We start from the raw sequence: 20,477 nt of genomic DNA on the forward strand, positions 1-20,477 counted from the left end.
TCAACGTTGGAAAAGTAATTATACTGTTTAAACGCTTATAGTGGATTAGTTACACAAGTTTACAAACAACCTAGTAAAATAAATCCTTTTGTCGTTTTCCCGTCATTGTTTCTCTAATGCTCGGTTCCTTCACATATAGAATGAACAACTATATAGCTACTAATCCAAAACCTTAAAGAGTATACTAGATTCTCATGGAATCGGAAGTATCCACGTGTTCGTCCCAGAATCTCCTAGAACGTTGACGTCACGCGGAGCCCACAGCTAAACCATCTCAGAAACATCCACACACGACACGCCTTTCAAGAAAACGATTCTCTTTTCGAGGCCCCACCCCTCCAGATCTATTCTCGACCGTTAGATCACGTGGACGAGTCCATCCCTTTCGTGTTTTTAACCACTCCTCAACGTGATGCGAAGATACTTTGCTGTTTTAACACAACATACAGAGCACCAGTGACAGGCAAGAAGCGAAGAACTCAATACAAAGAAGAAAAAAAATTAGGTCAAGAAGATTATCTTCACTTTTTGTTCTTCCTTCTTCTTCTGTGAGGAATCTCAGAGTAATCTCATATTTTTTATTTGTTGTAGAGATGGAGACGGAGACGAGTAGCAAGGAGCTAGGGCTTAAACACCTAGGTTTCGTGAGAATCGCAGCGATCCACGTTCTCGTTAGCTTCACGAGTCTCTACGATTACGCTAAGCAAAACTCCGGTCCTCTTAAATCCGCCGTCGGTAAAGTAGAAGGAGCCGTCACCGCCGTCGTTACCCCTGTCTACAACAAATTCAAGGATGTTCCAGATACTCTCCTCGTCTTTCTCGATCACAAGGTAACCCTAATTTCACTTCTCTCTTCCATGTTCTTGATCGTTTCAACCAAATTGAGAAATAGTCTAATCGAATTTAAGATTTTTTTTTTTCTCTGGGGTAGATCTGATTTTTGTTCTTACTTTATTTACTCTAAAAGGTCGGTGAAGTTTCGGTCAAGTTTGATAAGCATGCTCCTCCAATGGCTAAGCAAGTGGTAACTCAAGCGAGTGTGTTGATGAGCAAGGCAACAGAGAAGGCTCAAGGGTTTGTGAAAGAGGCTCGTACCGGTGGTCCTAAAGCTGCCTTTAACTATGCTGCAACCGAGTACAAGTGTTTCCTTGTGACCAACTCAGTCAAAGCCTGGGCTAAACTCAACCAGTACAAACCAATCCATGCAGTGGGAGGCAAAGCTTTGCCCGTGGCTGCTCACTTCTCCGGAATGTATAACGATTTGGTGACGGATATGACCCAGATGGGTTACCCTGTGGTTGGTTATTTTCCTTTGGTTCCTGTTGATGACATTGTTAAGGCTTATGAAAAGGAAGACGCTGCAGGAAAGAAAGAAGATGCTACTACTACTACCACTGATGGGAATAAATCATCGTCTGATTCGGATTCAGATTAAAACGTTTGTTTGCGTTTGGATTGTTGGGGTTTGGTAAATGATCTTAGGCCCTCTTTTTTATTTTCTTGTACCGTTCTTAGTACGTGGACCATAAGTGTTTTCGTTTCTTGGTTGTGTGAAAATGTGATGTTGTGTGTTTTCTATCTTTTTCAACCAGGAGAGATATATTGAGTAACAAAAACCTCTAGGAAACACTTGAGTAACAAAAACCTCTAGGAAACACGAAAAATTTATCACATTTCATCAAGTGTATCCATATGATGGAAAAACAAAACAACTTTACTAAGAACCAATGAGTATTTCTCTCATTCGATATTATTTGAGTTTGTTCAAGCAAGCTTCCATAAACCTGAATTACAAATAGAAACAAAGGGAATACAATTCCGGGAAAATAGCTTGAGTGCAGACATATGCATCCATCCAGACAGCATCACTCCACATCTTCGTTCTACAACAAGACAAAGAAAGACGATTCAGAAATTGAGTTTACTTTTGCTAACAGGCAGCTATGCTTTAAGAAAAGAATTATGAAGCTGAAACTGTAAACAAGTAGGAAGAAAAACTGCAGAATATATTGATCAGGAGAAGAGATGTAGAAAACTCCTCAGATGAACAATACACTTCGCTCTACACCACTATGTGAGTGAACCAAGAATATGCTAAAAAAGAAAATATTTACAAATATCAGAGCTAACCACAACAAATCAACATAGCTTAGAACTCAAGTGCAAACACTAATGGTTCACATAATTTCTTCCAACCCAAAAAGTTAAAGCACATATAGTTGCTTAACTTGAATACTAACAGTTCATATAGCACACCACTATGTAAGTGAACCAAGAATATTCTACCGAACAGAAAATCTTAACAATGGCAGAGCCAGCCACCACAAATCAACATAGGTTAGACCATAAATTTGAACTCAAAGTGCAAACACTAATAGTTCAACACCATTTCATCAAACCCAAAAAGTTAAAGCACATATAGTTTCTTAACTTGAACACTAAAAACTCCACATATAGCACACCACTATGTGAGTGAACCAAGAATATCTTAACAATGGCAGAGTCAGCCACCACAAATCAACATAGGTTAGACCATAAATTTAAACTCAAAGTGCAAACACTAATTAGTTCAACACCATTTCATCAAACCCAAAAAGTTAAACCATGTAATCGACCAACGCAAATTCAACTACTGAATTAGACAAATGCATCTACGGATTCATAACCAAAAGGGAAACTCACCACTGTTTTGATTATTTTGAAGATGAAGAGTGGTCCTCAAGGAGATCATCATAAGGATCTCTCCGACCAGCCACCTGACTAATCTGAGGATCCCAACGAAGCTGAGCGTTGTGTCGCTCAAATGTCCAGAAACCATAAGGACGAATAGGTAATGCCCACATCTCCTTGATCTTCTTGCACCTCTCGTGCATCTCGTATATGTGCTCCCTCGCTTTCCTGTCTCTCACCTCTGGATCCTCCATTAACCTTAGCACCAAATTCTCCGCGAATTCCATTATGAAACCCATCTCCGTTCCCCCCAAATTCACTGCAACTGAAAACAAAAACACACACTTCTCAAAGAATTGATTTCAAAATTAGGGTTTTTTATCAAAATTTGATCCATCGATTCCATAGATTGGATTCTGTGACCTAAACCATCGCAGTCAAATCCGGTTCTCAATCTAGATCTAGGTTAAGTATCAACAACAATTAGGGTGCATCAATCTCTTTAATTGATTCCTCCTAAAATGATACACATAACGATCGACACAAAACCCTTTGAAATAAAAGGAATACTTACGTTTAGATACGAAACCAGGAAGATTGCTTTGGGATGGTTGGAGAGTTTTTGAATGAACGAAGGCCTTGTGCAAGTGATGAAGAAGAAAACAAAAAATCTAATAGAAACAGAAACTGCGTGTTGTTTTGATACTTAGAAATGAGGAAACGAGAATGTTTTTATTTCCTAGAAACGCCACACGGTGCGTATTTCTCTTTACGAAACGCTGTGAGCAAAACGAAGCAATACTAAAGAAAACTATATTAAAAATGTTGGAGAAGAAGAACTGAAGCAATACTTAAGAAGAACTGAAGCAATACTTAAGCAATGTGCAGACCAGAAAAGAGATGTGTATTGGGTGATAGCCCTTGTTCGAAAACTTGAATGTTAGCTCAAACTGGCTGGAAAATTGACGTATAACAAAGTTTTCTCCATCCAAAAGGTTTTGAAAAAAATAAATTGAAATTTTCTAGGCAAAATTTATGCAATAAATCATCTTATCGACACTAAAAAAGTCTTGGTTAAGCGCAATACCGTGTTGAAAACTGTCTGGCCAGTCACATATAATATTGAAACGAGATGCATAAAATGATATGTTCAGAAAGAAAGTGAAGAAGAACCTAAGAGATACAGGATCGAGAACCTGATTATCCATGAAGTTGAGGATGATGTTGGATTTGTAAACCGTTTTGAAAGGGAAATGGACTGTTACCTGCGAAAACATCTCGTTGCAGCATCGATTGAACTGTCTGACAGTTATCAATACTTATAAGAGAAGCAAATTTTTTAGCCTACTGCTGATAATCTCGCTGCAATTGATGCATTGGACCCCAAAAATCGTGCTTATCACACGATGCTTCTTGTTGCATCTGGAAGAATCGAAGTTACGGGTCAGCTATATTGGGAGTTTCAAGAATCTGGTGGAGAAGGCATTGGCGAAGGTGGCTATGTAAGAGTGGCTCGTGGCCTAAGCTTGATTCTGGAATTTGCAAAAATAATTCTCGAATATTGAGGTGTTTTTTTCAAATGGGCTTGAACATTTCCGTTTTGGTATTGAAGCATACATCAAAGTCCAACACAAACCCAACCTTAAGACCCAATGGACATTCTCAAACTCATGTAAATAGGGTTAACAAACTAGTTTGATTCATATATATATATATATATATATTGGATATATGTTTTTATGAATAAGTTGGGTCAACAACTCTCTTCCTTTTCATTTCAATTTGAGTTTTTGGTGACAACTTTAAAGCTTCTTCATTTCATTTACTTTCTTGCATTTAATAAAGCTCTATGAGCTACTTCTATTTTACATCTCAATCTCTTTCAATAAAGCTCATTTGAGCAAAATCTATCTTTGTTTTGAAATTGCTATCATGGTATCAGAGCTTCAATCTATTTATGGGATTCTCGTTTCTAGCCTCAAGTCAAGAAGACATGTTTCTCAACCTTCTTCCTTTTATATTACGGTAACAAGCCCTTTTTTATTTGAGACAGAACAAAATGGAATAGATGGTTGATAAATCATTTGCTGATTTTGCTAGCTAGTTCAAGATGATATAATGGAATAACTAGGTTTGGGTTTGCTACAGATAGCTTTGTGGATGCAAGTTTCTGGTTTTGCTTAGTGCACACAAAGTGCTTTTGGAAATGCCACAGAAAAAGGCATATTGTTATTGGCAAATGAATGGGAAGTAGAGTGTTATAGAGTTTTTTATTGGTTATGGGTGAAGTCTTTTGTTTGTTATGTGATGGATACAGAAAACCCAAAATTTGTGAGAAAGAATGGTCAAAATATACTTCTAAGGGACTATACTAAACTATCCAAGTACAAAGATACCTCTGAGTGAGTCATGACAGATCTCCAAGTATAGGCCACATGTCTCATTAGGTTATGAAGTCAATTGTTTTACATCTCCATGGCAAATTGAGAAGTTTGTTTACATCTTCATGTGATCCTTCATCAACTCATGCTTCTACTAAGTCAGCTCATCTCAATATCAGGTTCCAAACTTAGCTTCGTATCCTACGCTAATTTTGCGGGGAAGTATTGAAGCATACACCAAAGTTCAACACAAATCCAATCTTAAGATCCAATAGACATTCTCAAACTCATGTAACTAGAATTAGCAAACTAGTTTCGATTGATCATATATATATATATATATATATATATATATATATATATATATATATATATATATTGTTATGAACATCTTTATAACAACTTTTGAGAGTTGGGTCATCAACTCTCCTCTTTTTTCATTTCAATATATCGATCAAATGTTATTGAATTCTTGGTGACAACTTTAAAGCTTCTTCATTTCATTTACTTTCTTGCATTTAATAAAGTTCTATGAGCTACTTCTATTTTACATTTTTCAATTTCTTTCAATAAAGCTCTCTTTTGAGCAAAATCTATCTTTGTTTTGAAATTTCTATCATCACTTTCAAAAGACAAAACAGAGGAAATATGTAAACACCTTTGATCAAAAACTCATTTCCATAAAACTTAGTTCTCAAGATTACAACTAGGGTTTTATTTATACAACCATTAGAAGACTCTAGACTTTGGACATGTGGCCTTTTAAAGCTCATAATTGATATCCTCGAGCGTCTCAAATCTATTTCCAGCCTGCTTCTTTTCTGTACCCGACCTCTTTTCCATTTTGTCTTTCACCGTTATTGCTGTTGCATGTCTTGTCTTCTTCTCATTCCAAATGGGCTTCATTTGTGTCGCAGGCTCATCTGTTTCAAGTGGACTTAAATATTTCCATTTTGGGTGTTAGTGCTAATACTAATATCATTTTGATAACCCATAAAAAAAAGGGAAAATTAGAAATTTAAGACAGAAAATTGAGGTACTTGTCCCTTTAATACTTATGTTAATTGTAATTCTCTTTTAGCCCTAAAAAACGAATTTTCTCATATTAATATTTAAAAAAAAAAATTAAAAAAAATTTAAAAAATTAAAATAAACAAATATTCTAAAAAAAATAGACGATGTAAGCGAACAATTAAACGCCAAAGTGCATTGATCCCTCTAGTCAGACCTGGTAAAAGCACTGCTCTCTTCATCAAAACCATAAGATCCTCCTTGCTTTCTCTTTCTCCCTCAATTCCTTCAATATATTCCATTTTGGTTATCATCAATCTACTACTGAAATTCCCTGGCTCTGATGGCAATTTCAGGTCCTTGGTGGAATATCGTTTCTTAGTTCTGCATTTCTGGTCGTTCTAGCTGCTGGTCCAGCTGTGGTCGAACAGATCACCCACTTGACAGCATTCAGAGGATTTGCAGGCACTTCTGTTCTGATCCTTGTCGGTGTGCGACAAATATTGCAAGAAAAGTCCAAGCGGAGATAATCTCGCAGAAGTACAAGAACTTTGAGTTTTACGAGCTTGACAAGTATGATCCATGAACTAGTACGTTTTGTTTCAGATATGATACCATCGAATCAAGTTACTGTGTTCTCTTGTCATAAAATGAAACTATGTAACAAAGGTCGTGACTTTGATCAGAATATATTGTGTGACTTTTGCCATGAATTTGCCAAAAATTATACTAATTTTAAGATATGCACCATAATTGAATAACCAGAACAGAAAATCAAAGTAGAACTTCCAAGAAAATCGTTAAATTGTCGTCAAAGAGAAGAAGAAACAAAAAAAAAACTTCACAAATATGTTAAAAACGTGAAACAAAAAAAAAGGAAAATGAAATATTTCAAATTTATTTTTTGTTGGATAAAATCTGATCCTAGATTTTCTCTGATTTTGTTAATCGTTTGTTAGAATACGGATTCTATATTCACTAGAATGAAGACAAACCAGTCGAAGTTAAATTATAGAAAATGTAGAATATATAACGAATTATAGAATACATATTCTAGAATATGTAGAATATAGTACAAGTTCTAGATAACGTATTCTATAAAGAGATCTAGAAAACAAAACAAATGATAGAACATCAATTCTAGACTCGATTGATCTTATACAAAATAGTAGAAAACAAATTCTAGACTCGGTTGATCTTATACCAAATAGTAAAAAACGAATTCTATAAAACACTAGATTGTAGAACACGTTTTCTAGAACATATTTATAAATAAATTTTAAATATATGTATTTCCTAAAATGATATTTTAAAATAATATTCTTTCCTTTTTTGGAATTTTCGGAATTAATAACTATATATAAATATTTATTTTGAAATTAAAAGTATTTAAAAAGGTTATTTTTGTCCAAAATTGCCAAAACTTAAAAAAATACTAAGGGGACAATGCTCTTCAATTTTTGTCCTATACTAGATTTTGCGTCTACGCTATGCGTAGGTATTTTGTTGATAAAAATTATATGCAATCAATTATATTTATTAAGATATAATTTTATATATTATTGATTTAATAGTATATTAAAAATATTATGATGTTAATTATTATGTAAATTTAGAGGTTTTAACGATTTTGTTTTAAATCTATATACAGTATGTCATATTTCAAAAATGTATTAATTGGTCGAACATTTATAAGTTAATATACTCAAATCAACTAAAAAATTTACAAATTAATCAATGATACTTTTTAAACATAGTATTGACATGATGATAAAATATTATACATTCACTTCTTTAAATCATGAAGATAATTTTTTTCATCATTTTCACTTTTCTTCCAATTATATATGTGTTCTTTAAAAACAATAAAAAATAATAAAATTTAAAATTTAATCTTTTTTCTTCTCTTGTTTAACTGATACAATTTTTTTATTTTGTTATATTAATTTAAACAACAAACTAATAAATAAAATATTTGCTTTGAGATTAATAACAATTTTAAATTTGAAACCAAAATAATAGTTGAATATAAAATAAATAAAATCAAACAAAATTTGTGAATTAAATTTATTATTGTCAATTTGTTATGTAAACGTTTGAAAATTGTTTCAATGATTATACGTCATCTCTTCTATTAAGAATAATTTTTTTTCATTATGTTCATTTTTATTCTTGTTATATCTGTTTTTTCAACAAATATATCATATTTATTTATTTTAATTCTTTTTGTATGATTATATTCAGTTTCATCATATTCATTCTTATTTCTATTATATTCAGTTTCATCATATTCATTCTTATTTCTTGTAATTATAATTAAGTAGGCAAAGCTGGTACAATTTAATACATAGAGACCTAGAAAAATGAAATAACAAATTGAACAACTCAAAACTTCTACATTAATCATTGCAATTCCAAGTCGAATATACAAGATGTATTTTTTTCGAGCATTTTCGCATAATATATTACATGAGATTATGTGGAAATATGTTTTGCATATGTAAAAAAAATTTAATTAATATAAATTATAATTATTAGTTATTTAAATTTCTACGTGAAAACCTTAAAATCAAGTAATCTAAACTTGTATAAGTAGCATATATTTTTATAGATAATAATATAAATTTATAACTTAAACATTAATAATGAAGATTTTAATATCATGTTATTTTTTTAATTAATAGAGATTTCTTTATTCTTTAATTTTTTTCTTAATAGATTTAGAATTTTTTTTAAAAAAATTAAAGTTTTGATATACACAAATAAAATTTAATTTTTAAATACTGATATGAATGCCTTGAAAACAATATAGCTTTAACTATTATTAATAATAGAATAATTTTAATTAACAATTTTTCCTATATTGTTTTGTATTAACAATGTAATTTAATAATTTAGAACTTTTTAATTTTAGTTATTGATGTACACTAATAAAATTAACCATTTAAATCTTATGTGGATGTTCTTAGAGGTATATAGCTACGATTTTATTTTTCTATAAATATATTTTTTGTTAACCATATAAATTTTAAATTTTGGAAAATTTTTTAATTTTAAATATTGATGTGGACCAATAAAATTGAATTTTTAAATCATATTTGGACATTCTTATAAGCATATAGCTTTTACTTTTTTAATAATAGATGTAGAAATCAAAGCTGGAAGATCCCACAAGAAGCAAAGTGATTGTGGTCTCTCTTTGTTTTGAGGCTTACCGAATGTATTCGGATGCTGCTTGGTCTGCTAATTATTATATTTTTGGTTAATGTTAGGTTGTTAAAACCCCATCAGATGCCATGTTATTTCAAAAAACTTCTTCGGATACCTCAATCTTCGTCTTAATGACAGAACTTCTTTCTCTATTTTCAGTGCTTCGTTTTTCAAAAGTGTCATGATTTTGGTCTCGCCTTCTTGTTTTGAGGCTTACCGAATGTATTCGGATGCTGATTGGTCAGCTAATTATTACCTTTGTGGTTAATGTTAGGTTACTAAAACTCCATCATATGCCATCTTATTTCAAAAATCTTCTTCAGATACCTCAAACTTCTTTGTCTTAATGACGAAAACTCTTTCTCTATTTTCAATGCTTCATTTTTCAAAAGTTTTGAGTATCAATAACTTAACATGTTTCTCGGATTGCTTGAAATTTATCATTCTTCTCAAATTCGGTGGCCAATCTTTGTAGATTTTTTGGTCTCTTTTTCGATATTAAAGCGGCTTGTAATAGCTTTGTTTATATCTCTTTTCATTATAGTTAAACATATAATTTAGTCAAGTTGGTTCTTTTACGTTGTAATGACTTATTTTTTATTGAAACTTAACTGTATTTTTTTGTTTTGTGTATTTGAAATGGTTGCACACACAGAAAAAAAATTAAAACATATTATAGTTATGTGACAAAAAATTGAATGTTAATGTAAGAGTCTCTAAATATGTGTTTATACCTCTAATTTAAATATTAAATTTCCTATTTTAATATTATGTATTTTAGTTGTTATTATTAATATAAATTTTATATATAATTTCTTTTTCTTCAATAATTTTTAAAAACAATAGTATAATTTGAAATTTTTTTAATTTTCAATGTTGAGGTGGACAAATAAAAAAAATTATAAAAAAATATTTATTCAGTAAGAATATTAGAATTTGTAAATTTTCTTAATTTCTTTATTCAGCAATAATATTAGAATTTGTAAACTTTCTTTAATTTTGAATATTGATGTGGACCAATAAAATTATATTTTTTAATCCTATGTGGACACCCTTTAATACATAATTTTTTTACTCTTTTATATATATTTTATTAACAATAATATTAGAATTTATAAATTTTCCTTAATTTTGAATGCTGATGTGGACCAATAAAATTAACCTTTTAAATCCTATGTGGATACCCTTAGAAGCATTTAGTTTCAATTTTCCCTAAAAAAAAGCCAATGGATAATCGAAAAATGACTATTTTTTATCCAACAAAACATTGCAAAAGTGACCAAAGACAAACGTTGAGTGTGGTGATAAAGAGTTTGAAGAAGCTTCCAACAACTGTTTTGATATTCATTTGAATGTATCAACCACCAAATTCACTGGATCTAAATATTTTAGTTAAAATTAGTTATTATAACCTACATAAAAAAACTTTTTATTTATAATTTTATCTATATATTTTCTGAAAAACATGAAGTTCGGTTGTTTTCACCTTCTTTTTACATGAACTATTAATAAAGATAACGTATAGCCTGATATTTCTTTTTTTTTTAACTTCTTTTATTAATTATAAGAAGCTACAGTAATCAGAGTGTAATACATTTGTAATAGCAGACGGAACGAAAAAATGGAAAATATAAGAACGATGAACTGGAAGAAAGGATTTTCCTAGTAGATCTGCAGCTTTGTTGTTCTCTCTGTTCGTCCATAAAAATTCAACATTCTCAAACTTCTTGTTCCATTCTCAAATCTCACGAATCCAATTATGACTGCCAAAGTTAAGCGATTCCTTGTTAATGAGACTTGTCAAATTCTTGCAATCTCCTTCAAAAATGACTTGTTTATAACCCTTTGACCAACAATTTTGCATAGCCATTAAAAGAGCTTGAGCTTCGCTCTCTAAAGGAGATTGTGCTGCTTTACTTTCCGCTTGTCCTGCTCCCAAGAATTTACCTTCACCATTACGTAAAATCCAGCCCGCTTTTGCATATCTGTTTTCTTTGATGTAGGAACCATCATAGTTGCATTTTATCCAATCTCTTCGTGGTCGACGCCATGAATCTGTTCGCATTTGTTGTTGAGAGTTGTTGATGGAGACATTTTGCTGATTGTATCTGTCCACTAAATGATGGATGTCTAACCATTCCTTAGCATCAGTTTCTGCGAGCTGCAATGTTTTTCTCCATGGAATAAGCTTCCTTTGAAAAACCATTGTATTGCGACTCTTCCAAATCCTCCATAATAACCAAATGGCATAATGATGAACTTTATGGGGCATTAGATCACCCTTTTTGAGAATGGCTTCAATTCTTGTTTCAAAAGGTATTCCCCCAGCGATGACATGTCTGTTAGGAAAACCAGATGCTCTCCAAATCTGTTGAGCATAAGAGCATTCAAAGAACAAATGATTAGCTGATTCTTCTGCAATTAGACATCTTGGGCAGATTGATTGTCGAATAATGTGGCGTCTCTTCAAGTTGTCCCCGATTGGTATAGCACTTGACATCATTTTCCAAAGAAAATGCTTGATCTTTGGAGCAGTATTGATATTTCTACTTCTCAGTCTTTCCTGCTGTTTCATCACCTTCATGTTGATGGACATCATTACTATTATACCATAGTACATGGAAGATGACAATTAGCCAATATACATAATCTATCAAAGCTAACACAAAACAAAACAAAAATTAGAAATGTAAACAAACCAATCAATTGCATTAAATATATTGGACTCCACACAGATATGAGTGAATATTTGTTAGCTCATTATTTCTATGTTATGAGTCTTTACTTATAAACTAACTATTTAGCCATAACAAAACAACGCAATTACGACTGGAAACTATAAAAAAAAAAAAAAAAATTGACTCACAACAAGATGCTACCAAAAAATTTGTATATATAAAAATGAAAACTCTCTAGCTCTACCGTAATTAGAATGAAGAACATAAAAATCTCTTTACTGAATCAATATAAATCGTCGTGTCTTACAAACTAGGAGATCGACCTTGATTTCTAGAGATGATATTAAACTCTAGCATAATGGATATCTACTTCTAATTTGATTAGAAAAAACTTTAAAACCAGAATTATCCAAGAAAAGAAAAATAAACCAAAAACCGAAGCACTTTAGGAAATACAATCATGCATTCGAATCATTTCCTGTCTAAAGATGTTTGAATGGTGTTCAAAAAAATGTCTAAAGATGTTTGAACCAAAAAAAAATATTCAGATTTCTGAGGACGACGATATAAAAACCAAGGTTTGGTAACCAATAATTTACTTTCTGGCCATGCAACATGTAAGATCTACCTAAAAATCTAAGCAAATTCACATAGGTTGGACTAAAGTGGGCAACTCTAACCAATTCAATAAATGGGCTGGGTCTCTTGGACCACCCCCACCCTCAACTTTATTTTGATTTAAATCATTCAAATTTCAATTAAACTGCTACATTTATTACCTGACCCCCGCAAAATAAAAAGAAGGTAAATGAACAGAAATGGTCCACAAGTAGTTTTAATTGATTGCAATAGAATCTACTTATTATTAAATGAGTCAACGTTGGCAGGTGATTCAAAAGAAGTTCTACCAAGTAAATTGAAAGCTTTTTGGTCCAAAACATCATATTTGTCTACATACATACGTCTTCAAGAACATAGGTCTTTTTTGGTCATACACAAGAACATAGGTTTTAAGAAAAGGAAAGAGTGCATATGTACTACTGCGTTGGGGTTTTAGGTATGAACCGCATTTCATTTAGAGATGGGTTGCAAGATAAACCGGCCCTACTCAGCCCGACCATTAGACCACCTCCAATGGGAGGTTGTTAGAGAGTTCTAAACCCATTTTAAGATTAAAAATAAAGATTAAAGGTAATAAAGCTCAATAACCGCTCCTTGGTGAAGAGATTTAAAGACCCATGAACAACTCCATACGTGTCATAATCTGTTTGGTGGAAGCAATAAGAATTATTTTTTATTTTTATTTTTCACTCAGAAAATCAGTTTCTCTCAAACTCTACCCGATACAAAATTTTGCACTTCTTCGAAGAAATCGAAACCACTTTTACCTGGGTGCGTTTCAAGCGGCGATCAACAACAGCGAGATCCCTAATCTTTCGCAGGAGGATCAACAACGGCGATTGCCTTGTCCACCGCTCTTACATCGCTCTCGGTAGCTACTAGGTTCGCCTCTGTGATGTCTTCTTCTTCCGATTCGATTCCTCTTTGTTTCGATCCTGAGTTGTAATATTTTTCAAATTTTGTTTTGGTAGCTTGTCATCAATGAGATCGACGAAGCGTCCGCTACTCCTCTGCAGGCAGTCAAGCTCCTTGCTATGTATCTATCGAGTCCTGAAAATAAGGTATTTCCAGAGAATTTGAGATGTTTCAGTTTTCTAATTTTCCTTTTCCAATTCGGAGATGATCAATAATGCAAATCGCATCGATTCGTGCTCAGTAACGTTAGCTTAGCGGAATTTCCGAGAACTTTGCTTAGGAATCAGAAATTCAATTTATCATCGTCGTATGTTTGTGATATGCATTGTTGAATACATATTTGTATCTGTGATTTTGGTCAGGAATCAACCATTTCAAGCTTGAAGGAATGGTTGGCAGATCCAACCGTAGGAAACAATGCTACTATTCGTTTGATTGCTGGTACTATATTAATTGAAACTTTTCCTTTTGATATCAACTGTATAAAACTTTTGTTATCTCACGCCACACTTCTTTATGAAACGCAGGACAAGAACTCTGCTATTGCTGGAAGTAGAAAGATCGTACATACCAATGTTTCTTCAGGTAAATAACTTCTTTTATGAATCCTGTTTTTTTTTCTTTTGTAATTTACGGTTGCATAGATATGGATTGGTTTATGATGATAGATATTGATTCATGTTATTGCTGATATTGGTGTATGATTGATGGTTTAGAGCTTGTTGAACAGATATGGTTTCAATGCTTTGTACTGTTAGGTTATAGATAGAAAGTGAAAAAATGGTTACTGCTGTGTGATTAATGCTGCTAGATTATGTATGTACTGTATGTTTGTAATTTAAATTAATGAAATAATTTTTAATTATAACATTTTAACATTTTAGATTATTACAATTTTTTTTTAACAACTCCTAAAGAAGAATCTCCCATTGGAGGCTTAAAAACAGAAAATCTCTTCCATATATATATAGGTGTATGTAACTCAAACAAATAATTAAAAAAAATCAAGAACTCCAATGGGTCTCAACCATTGGAGATGCTCTTAAGAACTTGACTAATGGTTCGTGCTTCAAGAACGATTCAGCCAATATAAATGAAGGCAGGAGTACTCAAAGCAAAAATACCGAAGCCATCCTCGTGTTATGTTCGGTTGACTCGGTTGCGCATTAACCAACCATACTTGATTTTATAGTTGTTCTTCTAGTTCTCAATCTTCTGTTGATAGTTATCCGTTTCGCTGTGACAATTGGAAAATATATTGGTTACGTTAAAAAAATTTCTTTCCGGTTAGTAGCATTGCTTCAATTTTTGTTTCTTAGTTTTCAGTTTTACACTTTATTTTATTTGGTAAAGACTTTTAGACTAGAATGCTTTGTGTGTGGGTGGGTATAAAGCTTTTAGAAGCCCACTCCCCACAAATTTTCTCTTCTCTCCTACTAACACACTCCTCTATGTTCCTCCTTAATTTGGTTTTTTCTCTAATGTTATTCGACAATAAAATCATTGGAGGATACGTCATCATAAAAGTTCTTATAAATGTATATTGTTATGTTCATTTGGTTTTAATTAATCTACGAATTTCGTCTAAAATACATACTGGGAGATTTAGTTATGTATACGAAAGGAACATTTTAAAGTCTATTAACAGATTTTGTTTAGTAGTAAAAGAATATATGCAATAATGATTTTGAACGCAAACTGTAAAGTGTAAACTAATGATGATGGGCCAATAAAATCAAAGACTTGTTTATGCTAATATCGTGGTTGTGGAGACAATAACGTATCAAAGAGGGTCCACATTTATTCAAATCATACGTTGTGCTTCGGCTAATCGCATCTTTTGTTTTGCTGTGTGAGTGTTTCCCGGTCTCCCTAATTTAATTGGTAAAATAAAAAGAGGCACAAATACTATTTGAAGAAAAGAGAGCTATAGATCGCATTACCCATGATGGTTTGTCACCCATTAACTAATCTTAAAGAGTTAAAGTTATAATTTAGTCACTACTTACTATTATTAACTTGCTGCCTGCTGGTATGAGTATCTACAATATTAAATTTTAAGATACAACTTTACCTTAAAAGCTAAATCTCAATTATCAAAGACACGTTCATGTGTCTATATATAATTATTGTCGTGCGGATCTAGTACCCCTTGAATTAGGTGTGCTCAAAAATTAAATATCCCTAGTTAATTAGTAGTTAGTGATCAAAATGCCAACCATCTAGAGATTATGGTTAGTGATCAGTATCTACGCAAGTTCATTTTTTTTTAAAAAAAGAAAGAAATAAAAAGTGTTCTAAATATTCACCCTATTCCAATTTATACATTTTTTGCATATTTAAAGCATAAACATAAATATTCATCCTTTCTCAGAATATTAAAACTTAAAAAACCTTGATAAAAAAAAAATCAAATTATTTATGTTTCCAGCAAAGAGCAGGTAGACAAACTGTAAAAACATACTATCTAAAAAGCAACTGATTCTATACCGAATAATATAATGTATATATGATATATGGGTGTTTATGGACTATGCATACTATGATTGAAACAATATATTTAAGAAACCATACACTAACTTTTGTCTTAAGATACCTAAGCTATTACAAACAATATCATTGTGATACTTCCCAGAAAATCATTAGAAACCTATAATGAAACTTCCTTTGACCCATAATTGTTTTAGATTTTGAAGACAGATTTTAATAATTATTTTTGACGATCCATAAAACAACAAAAAAATATTCGACGAGGGGTTTACTATTGCCACATAACAGTTGTACCAATCACCAGAACCTCTGGGTAAAATAAAATGTAAGTGTTTGTACAGTTTATATATATTCTGACGTGAAAAAATCTCTTTGGGACGTGACAAGTTAAAACTATATTCACAAATTTCTCAAAAGAAATTTATAACCTAATGTAATATATTGACTCAGGCAATCTCAAAACAATAGTGTTATGTCTATAATTATAAAAAGACCACGCGATCTAATCAAAAGTCAGAAAATATGTGGTTTCTTCTACGCAGACTCTGAAACAGTGATCTTGCCCGGAGACAGAATATCATCAATTGAATCACGGCTTGTTTCTCATTTCTCACTGTACTTCCTCTTTTCTATTTTATCGCTTTAGATAGGTATTCTTTTCTTTAAAAAAAAATTAATTCATACTTCAGCATGTTTCTAAGATGAGTAAGTAGCTACGAACTTGTTTAACCATATTTCCTAGATCGATAGTCAGCTACAATGTTATCGGAATATGATTCTTCAACGGGTAAGCAGCTACGATACTATTGGAGTCTACTTCCTCGATGGATAAGCAGCTATGATATTATTGGAGTGATATGCTTCCTCGATGGAAAAAAAGCAAGTTACAATATTATGAACATGCTTTGTTTCTTGGCTTTCTCTCTTTTTATCTCTAAGAGCCATAGCCAATACTTTCCTTGGTATAACATGAGAGACAGTTGACAAAAAAAAAAATAACATGAGAGACATTTGCCATTTTTAGTCTAATAAGGTGCTTAACATATGGTAATTTCCTTAGACCATTGTTTCTAGACACTTATCCACTAATAACTACCAAAAACACACATGCAAACTGTTCGTACCTTGGTAGTTTTATAGACCATTGTGTAAGAATCTCTAAAACGACGACACTAAAAAACGGAGGGAGTATGATATATCATATACTCGATTTTGGATCTTTTATGAGATTTTGCCCAATAATTAAATTATATCCTACATTACTTCCCTATATCTTATTCTTTTATTAACTTTTGTGGCATAGATTCGGAAACCTCTTAATGACCAAACAAATCGCAATTTGTTCCAAACAATTATATAATTTGAGAATAAGATTGAACGTGAGATAGAATTTCATTCCAATTCCTATCCTACAAACGGGCCAACAAGGAGAAGATGATCGAAGAAGAAATCTGAGAAAAATAAGCTCTCCAACGATGTTTTTTTTTTCCTTTTTGTAACAGTTTTTTTGTTCCATCAGCTCTCCAATGAAGTTATTGAAGAAACGAAATACTAAAATTATAGTCTCAACGAGAAAAAAAAAAGATTATAGCCGTTCATTGATACTCTTCTTTACAATCGATTAGAATACAAAATTTACCCTGAACGCCATCTAACCGTTGGTAATATTTAATCCTAATCCTTCATCTAATTAAAAAAAACAAAAACGAAACTAAATAAGCTTCGTTTTATATCCTCACCTCGCGTTTCTAAATTAAAAGCAGCCGTTACATTGTTCGCCGTTAACTCATTGGCACTAATCCGTTATCACCGTTACCATTTCCGTCAATCTGAACGTTATTACCTTCTCCGTCACCGGCTACATCTTGTTCCACCGGAGCACAATCCATCTTATGCCGGAGTTTCCAATCAAGAGCTTGACAAGCTCGCGAACAATAATTCACAACACCACAAACCGAACACCTCCGAAACTCATGTTTCCTCGTCTCCGGCCGTCCACATCCGCCGTGAGAACACAGCCTCAACCCATCTCCGGGACAATCTCCGCCGCGTACGGCGAACCAATCCGCTAAAAACCGATTCGCAGGATGTGTTTCCGGCGCCGGGACATTACATCCGAAATCGCTAAGCAAGGGACAGCCATGGATTTGGATTTGGTTATTAGAATCAGAGATTTGTGGAGGCTGAGACAGAGTTAGCCACGACCTAGCTTCGATACCGGAAGATATAACGGCGGCGAGCTCACGAGCGTTGGCTTGGACGAGGAATCTCCGGCCTTCGGTGACGTTTTGAGGAACTCCGTAACCGTCTTGGAGACAGTGACCAAGCTCACGGAGAGCGTCCACGTGTCCTAGAAACGCGGCACGCGCGCATAGAGCCACACCGGCTCGGAGATCTTTATCGTTCTTGGAACCGCCGCTTCCGTTGAACTGAATCACCGCTAGTGAATATAAAGCCGGCGCGTGAGAGCTAATCGCGGCTTTAGCCATTAGCGACGCGCCGTTTCCTCTGTTTTGCAGACAGTAAAACCGAATCTGAAAATGGGAAAATAAAGAAACAAAAAACGTCAAAAAAAAAGAAGAAGAAATTTAACAAAAGAAGAAAAAGAGGAATTTTTTTTTTTTTAATTCAACGAACCATTCCGAGAGTGTAGCAAGCTTCGAGACTTCCGGCGTCGACGCAGCGTTTGAGAAACCGGTGAGCTGATTCCGACCAATTTTGAGCTTTTACGGCAATAGCTTTTCGAGACAATCTCGACAAAACCAGAGGATTCGTAGCTAAACTGTTTAATCTCTTACATCTGTTACAATTAAAATCAATTTTTTTCAGACAAGAGAGCTCTGTAAACGAGGAAGAGAGATTTTTTTTAACCGGAGAAAAAAGCTTACGTCATCAAAACGTTGATGAAATCAGCAGGACATCGAGATGTAGAGGCAAGTTTACAAAGAATAGAAACAACAAGATCCTCCGGGATTGAATCTAGCAAATCTGGACCGGTTTTAGTTTCCGGCGCCTGAGAAATGGAAGAAACGCATCGTCGTCGTTTCTTTCCCGGCGTAAAGTCGCCGTCTCCGGCTACTCCGGCGGAGTAGAAAACTCTCTTTGTTTTTCTTACGGGAAACATAATCTTTCTTTCTTGGTTCTTTTGAGGATTACACAGCTTCTCTTTTGGTCCCCTTATCTCTCTGACTCTCTCTCTCTCTATCTTTTATCTCTTCGGCTTATAAATATACAAAGTGGTTGAGTTGTATCTCTCTTTCTCCCTGCGTACATACGTATGCGAACGAGTTCATGAAATGACTCTTTTACCCTTGTGCTTTTGTCGTATTTTCCGGTCAAAACGTCGTTGACCCAATGTCCTGCTCTTTTCGCGTAGCTTCACGTATTTATATCAATGGAGGTACAAAAGAAAGAAGAATGGATCTTTAATTACAAAAGGTTAAAAAAATTAGAGAAACTAACTCCGGAAAAAGAAGAAAAAACAAAACTAATTCCGATTTCTTGTGTTTTTTTTTTTGACCGTGGGAAAATGCTACACTCGCTTTGGAATCAGCGCGTGTGACGCACGGAGTTGTACGAGAATGAAGAGAGTGGGGACACGCGAGGGGTGTGAGAGTGGTGATATGGGTAACAACAGTCGAAGAGGAGAGAGAGGTCAAACGTAAAGAATCAGCCAATGATGTTTTACAACGGTTACTTCTTTTTATCTCTTCTTTTGACGTTACTTTTTTTTTTAACTTGCTATTATTTGGTTATTAATATTAAAAATTTCTAGAAACAAAAAAATGTAAAAGGGACAAAAAGAAAAGGTTGCATTTTGTCTCCCAAGAAAAAAAAAGTAATGTTTTCATTTTTTGTTTATAGAAATAATATTGAATAGCATTCAGAATAAAAGTAAATTAATAGACCGATTAGATTGAGAGTAAACGAATGTTTTTAACTTTTCCATGAACCAATTTTCCGATCGATTAGCCCAAATACACATATCTAGACGGACTCTTAAGCGCTTAAAAAAAAATTTGCTATTGAATTGCGAATGAAAGTGTTACAAGAAAAAAAAAAAAAAAAGAAAGTGTTACAAGAATGATGAATGATGAAAAGACAAATATAGTAGAAACAATTTTAATGACTACAAAATCACAAAATATTGAAGAATGAAAGATAAAAGGATACTGAAGACCCATCACAATACATCTCCGACCCCAAGAAAACCCTCTCGAAACTATATTATAGAGCATCTTCAACCCAAACGTTAAATTTAGTGTAAAAATAATACCAAATTTAGTGTTTTAGTGTTCTACTTTCGTTTTCATCTCCAACCATAACACTATATTTTACACTAAAATTGATATTCTCTATTATTATATTATTATATTTAAAAAAAAATTTTAGAAGTATTGATCAATACTATTTAAAAAGATTTATAAGATTTCTTATAAGGGTTTATAACATTATTTATAAAAGGTTATAAAATTTCTTATAAGAGTTTATATTAAAACAT

General features: G+C 32.9%; 3 protein-coding genes and 1 long non-coding RNA gene across 4 annotated transcripts; 2 read left to right on the forward strand and 2 right to left on the reverse strand.

The window, feature by feature from the left end:
• Positions 1-409: 409 nt before the first annotated feature.
• Positions 410-1,580, forward strand: LOC18008262 (REF/SRPP-like protein At1g67360). The gene is made up of 3 exons (XM_006391226.2): positions 410-505; positions 592-830; positions 968-1,580. The coding sequence occupies exons 2-3, from the start codon at positions 594-596 to the stop codon at positions 1,433-1,435; spliced, it is 705 nt and encodes a 234-aa protein (XP_006391288.1). The 5' UTR covers positions 410-505; positions 592-593; the 3' UTR covers positions 1,436-1,580.
• Positions 1,581-1,648: 68 nt separating this feature from the next.
• LOC18008269 lies at positions 1,649-2,990 on the reverse strand. Its single transcript, XM_024150962.1, has 2 exons — positions 2,683-2,990; positions 1,649-1,883 (listed from the first exon to the last, which is right to left on the reverse strand). Exon 1 carries the CDS (start codon positions 2,967-2,969, stop codon positions 2,694-2,696), a length of 276 nt encoding a protein of 91 aa, XP_024006730.1. The 5' UTR covers positions 2,970-2,990; the 3' UTR covers positions 1,649-1,883; positions 2,683-2,693.
• Positions 2,991-13,207: 10,217 nt separating this feature from the next.
• Positions 13,208-14,338, forward strand: LOC112086717. The gene is made up of 4 exons (XR_002899585.1): positions 13,208-13,453; positions 13,543-13,632; positions 13,849-13,927; positions 14,014-14,338. It is a non-coding gene; the product is annotated as an uncharacterized LOC112086717 (long non-coding RNA).
• A 3,214-nt stretch (positions 14,339-17,552) lies between these two features.
• LOC18008671 (F-box protein At1g67340) lies at positions 17,553-19,182 on the reverse strand. Its single transcript, XM_006391228.2, has 3 exons — positions 18,865-19,182; positions 18,614-18,776; positions 17,553-18,510 (listed from the first exon to the last, which is right to left on the reverse strand). The coding sequence occupies exons 1-3, from the start codon at positions 19,098-19,100 to the stop codon at positions 17,758-17,760; spliced, it is 1,152 nt and encodes a 383-aa protein (XP_006391290.2). The 5' UTR covers positions 19,101-19,182; the 3' UTR covers positions 17,553-17,757.
• Positions 19,183-20,477: the final 1,295 nt, after the last annotated feature.

Source organism: Eutrema salsugineum, unplaced genomic scaffold (genome assembly GCF_000478725.1).
Source record: "Eutrema salsugineum unplaced genomic scaffold, Eutsalg1_0 scaffold_9, whole genome shotgun sequence".
NCBI classification, from domain to species: Eukaryota; Viridiplantae; Streptophyta; class Magnoliopsida; order Brassicales; family Brassicaceae; genus Eutrema; species Eutrema salsugineum.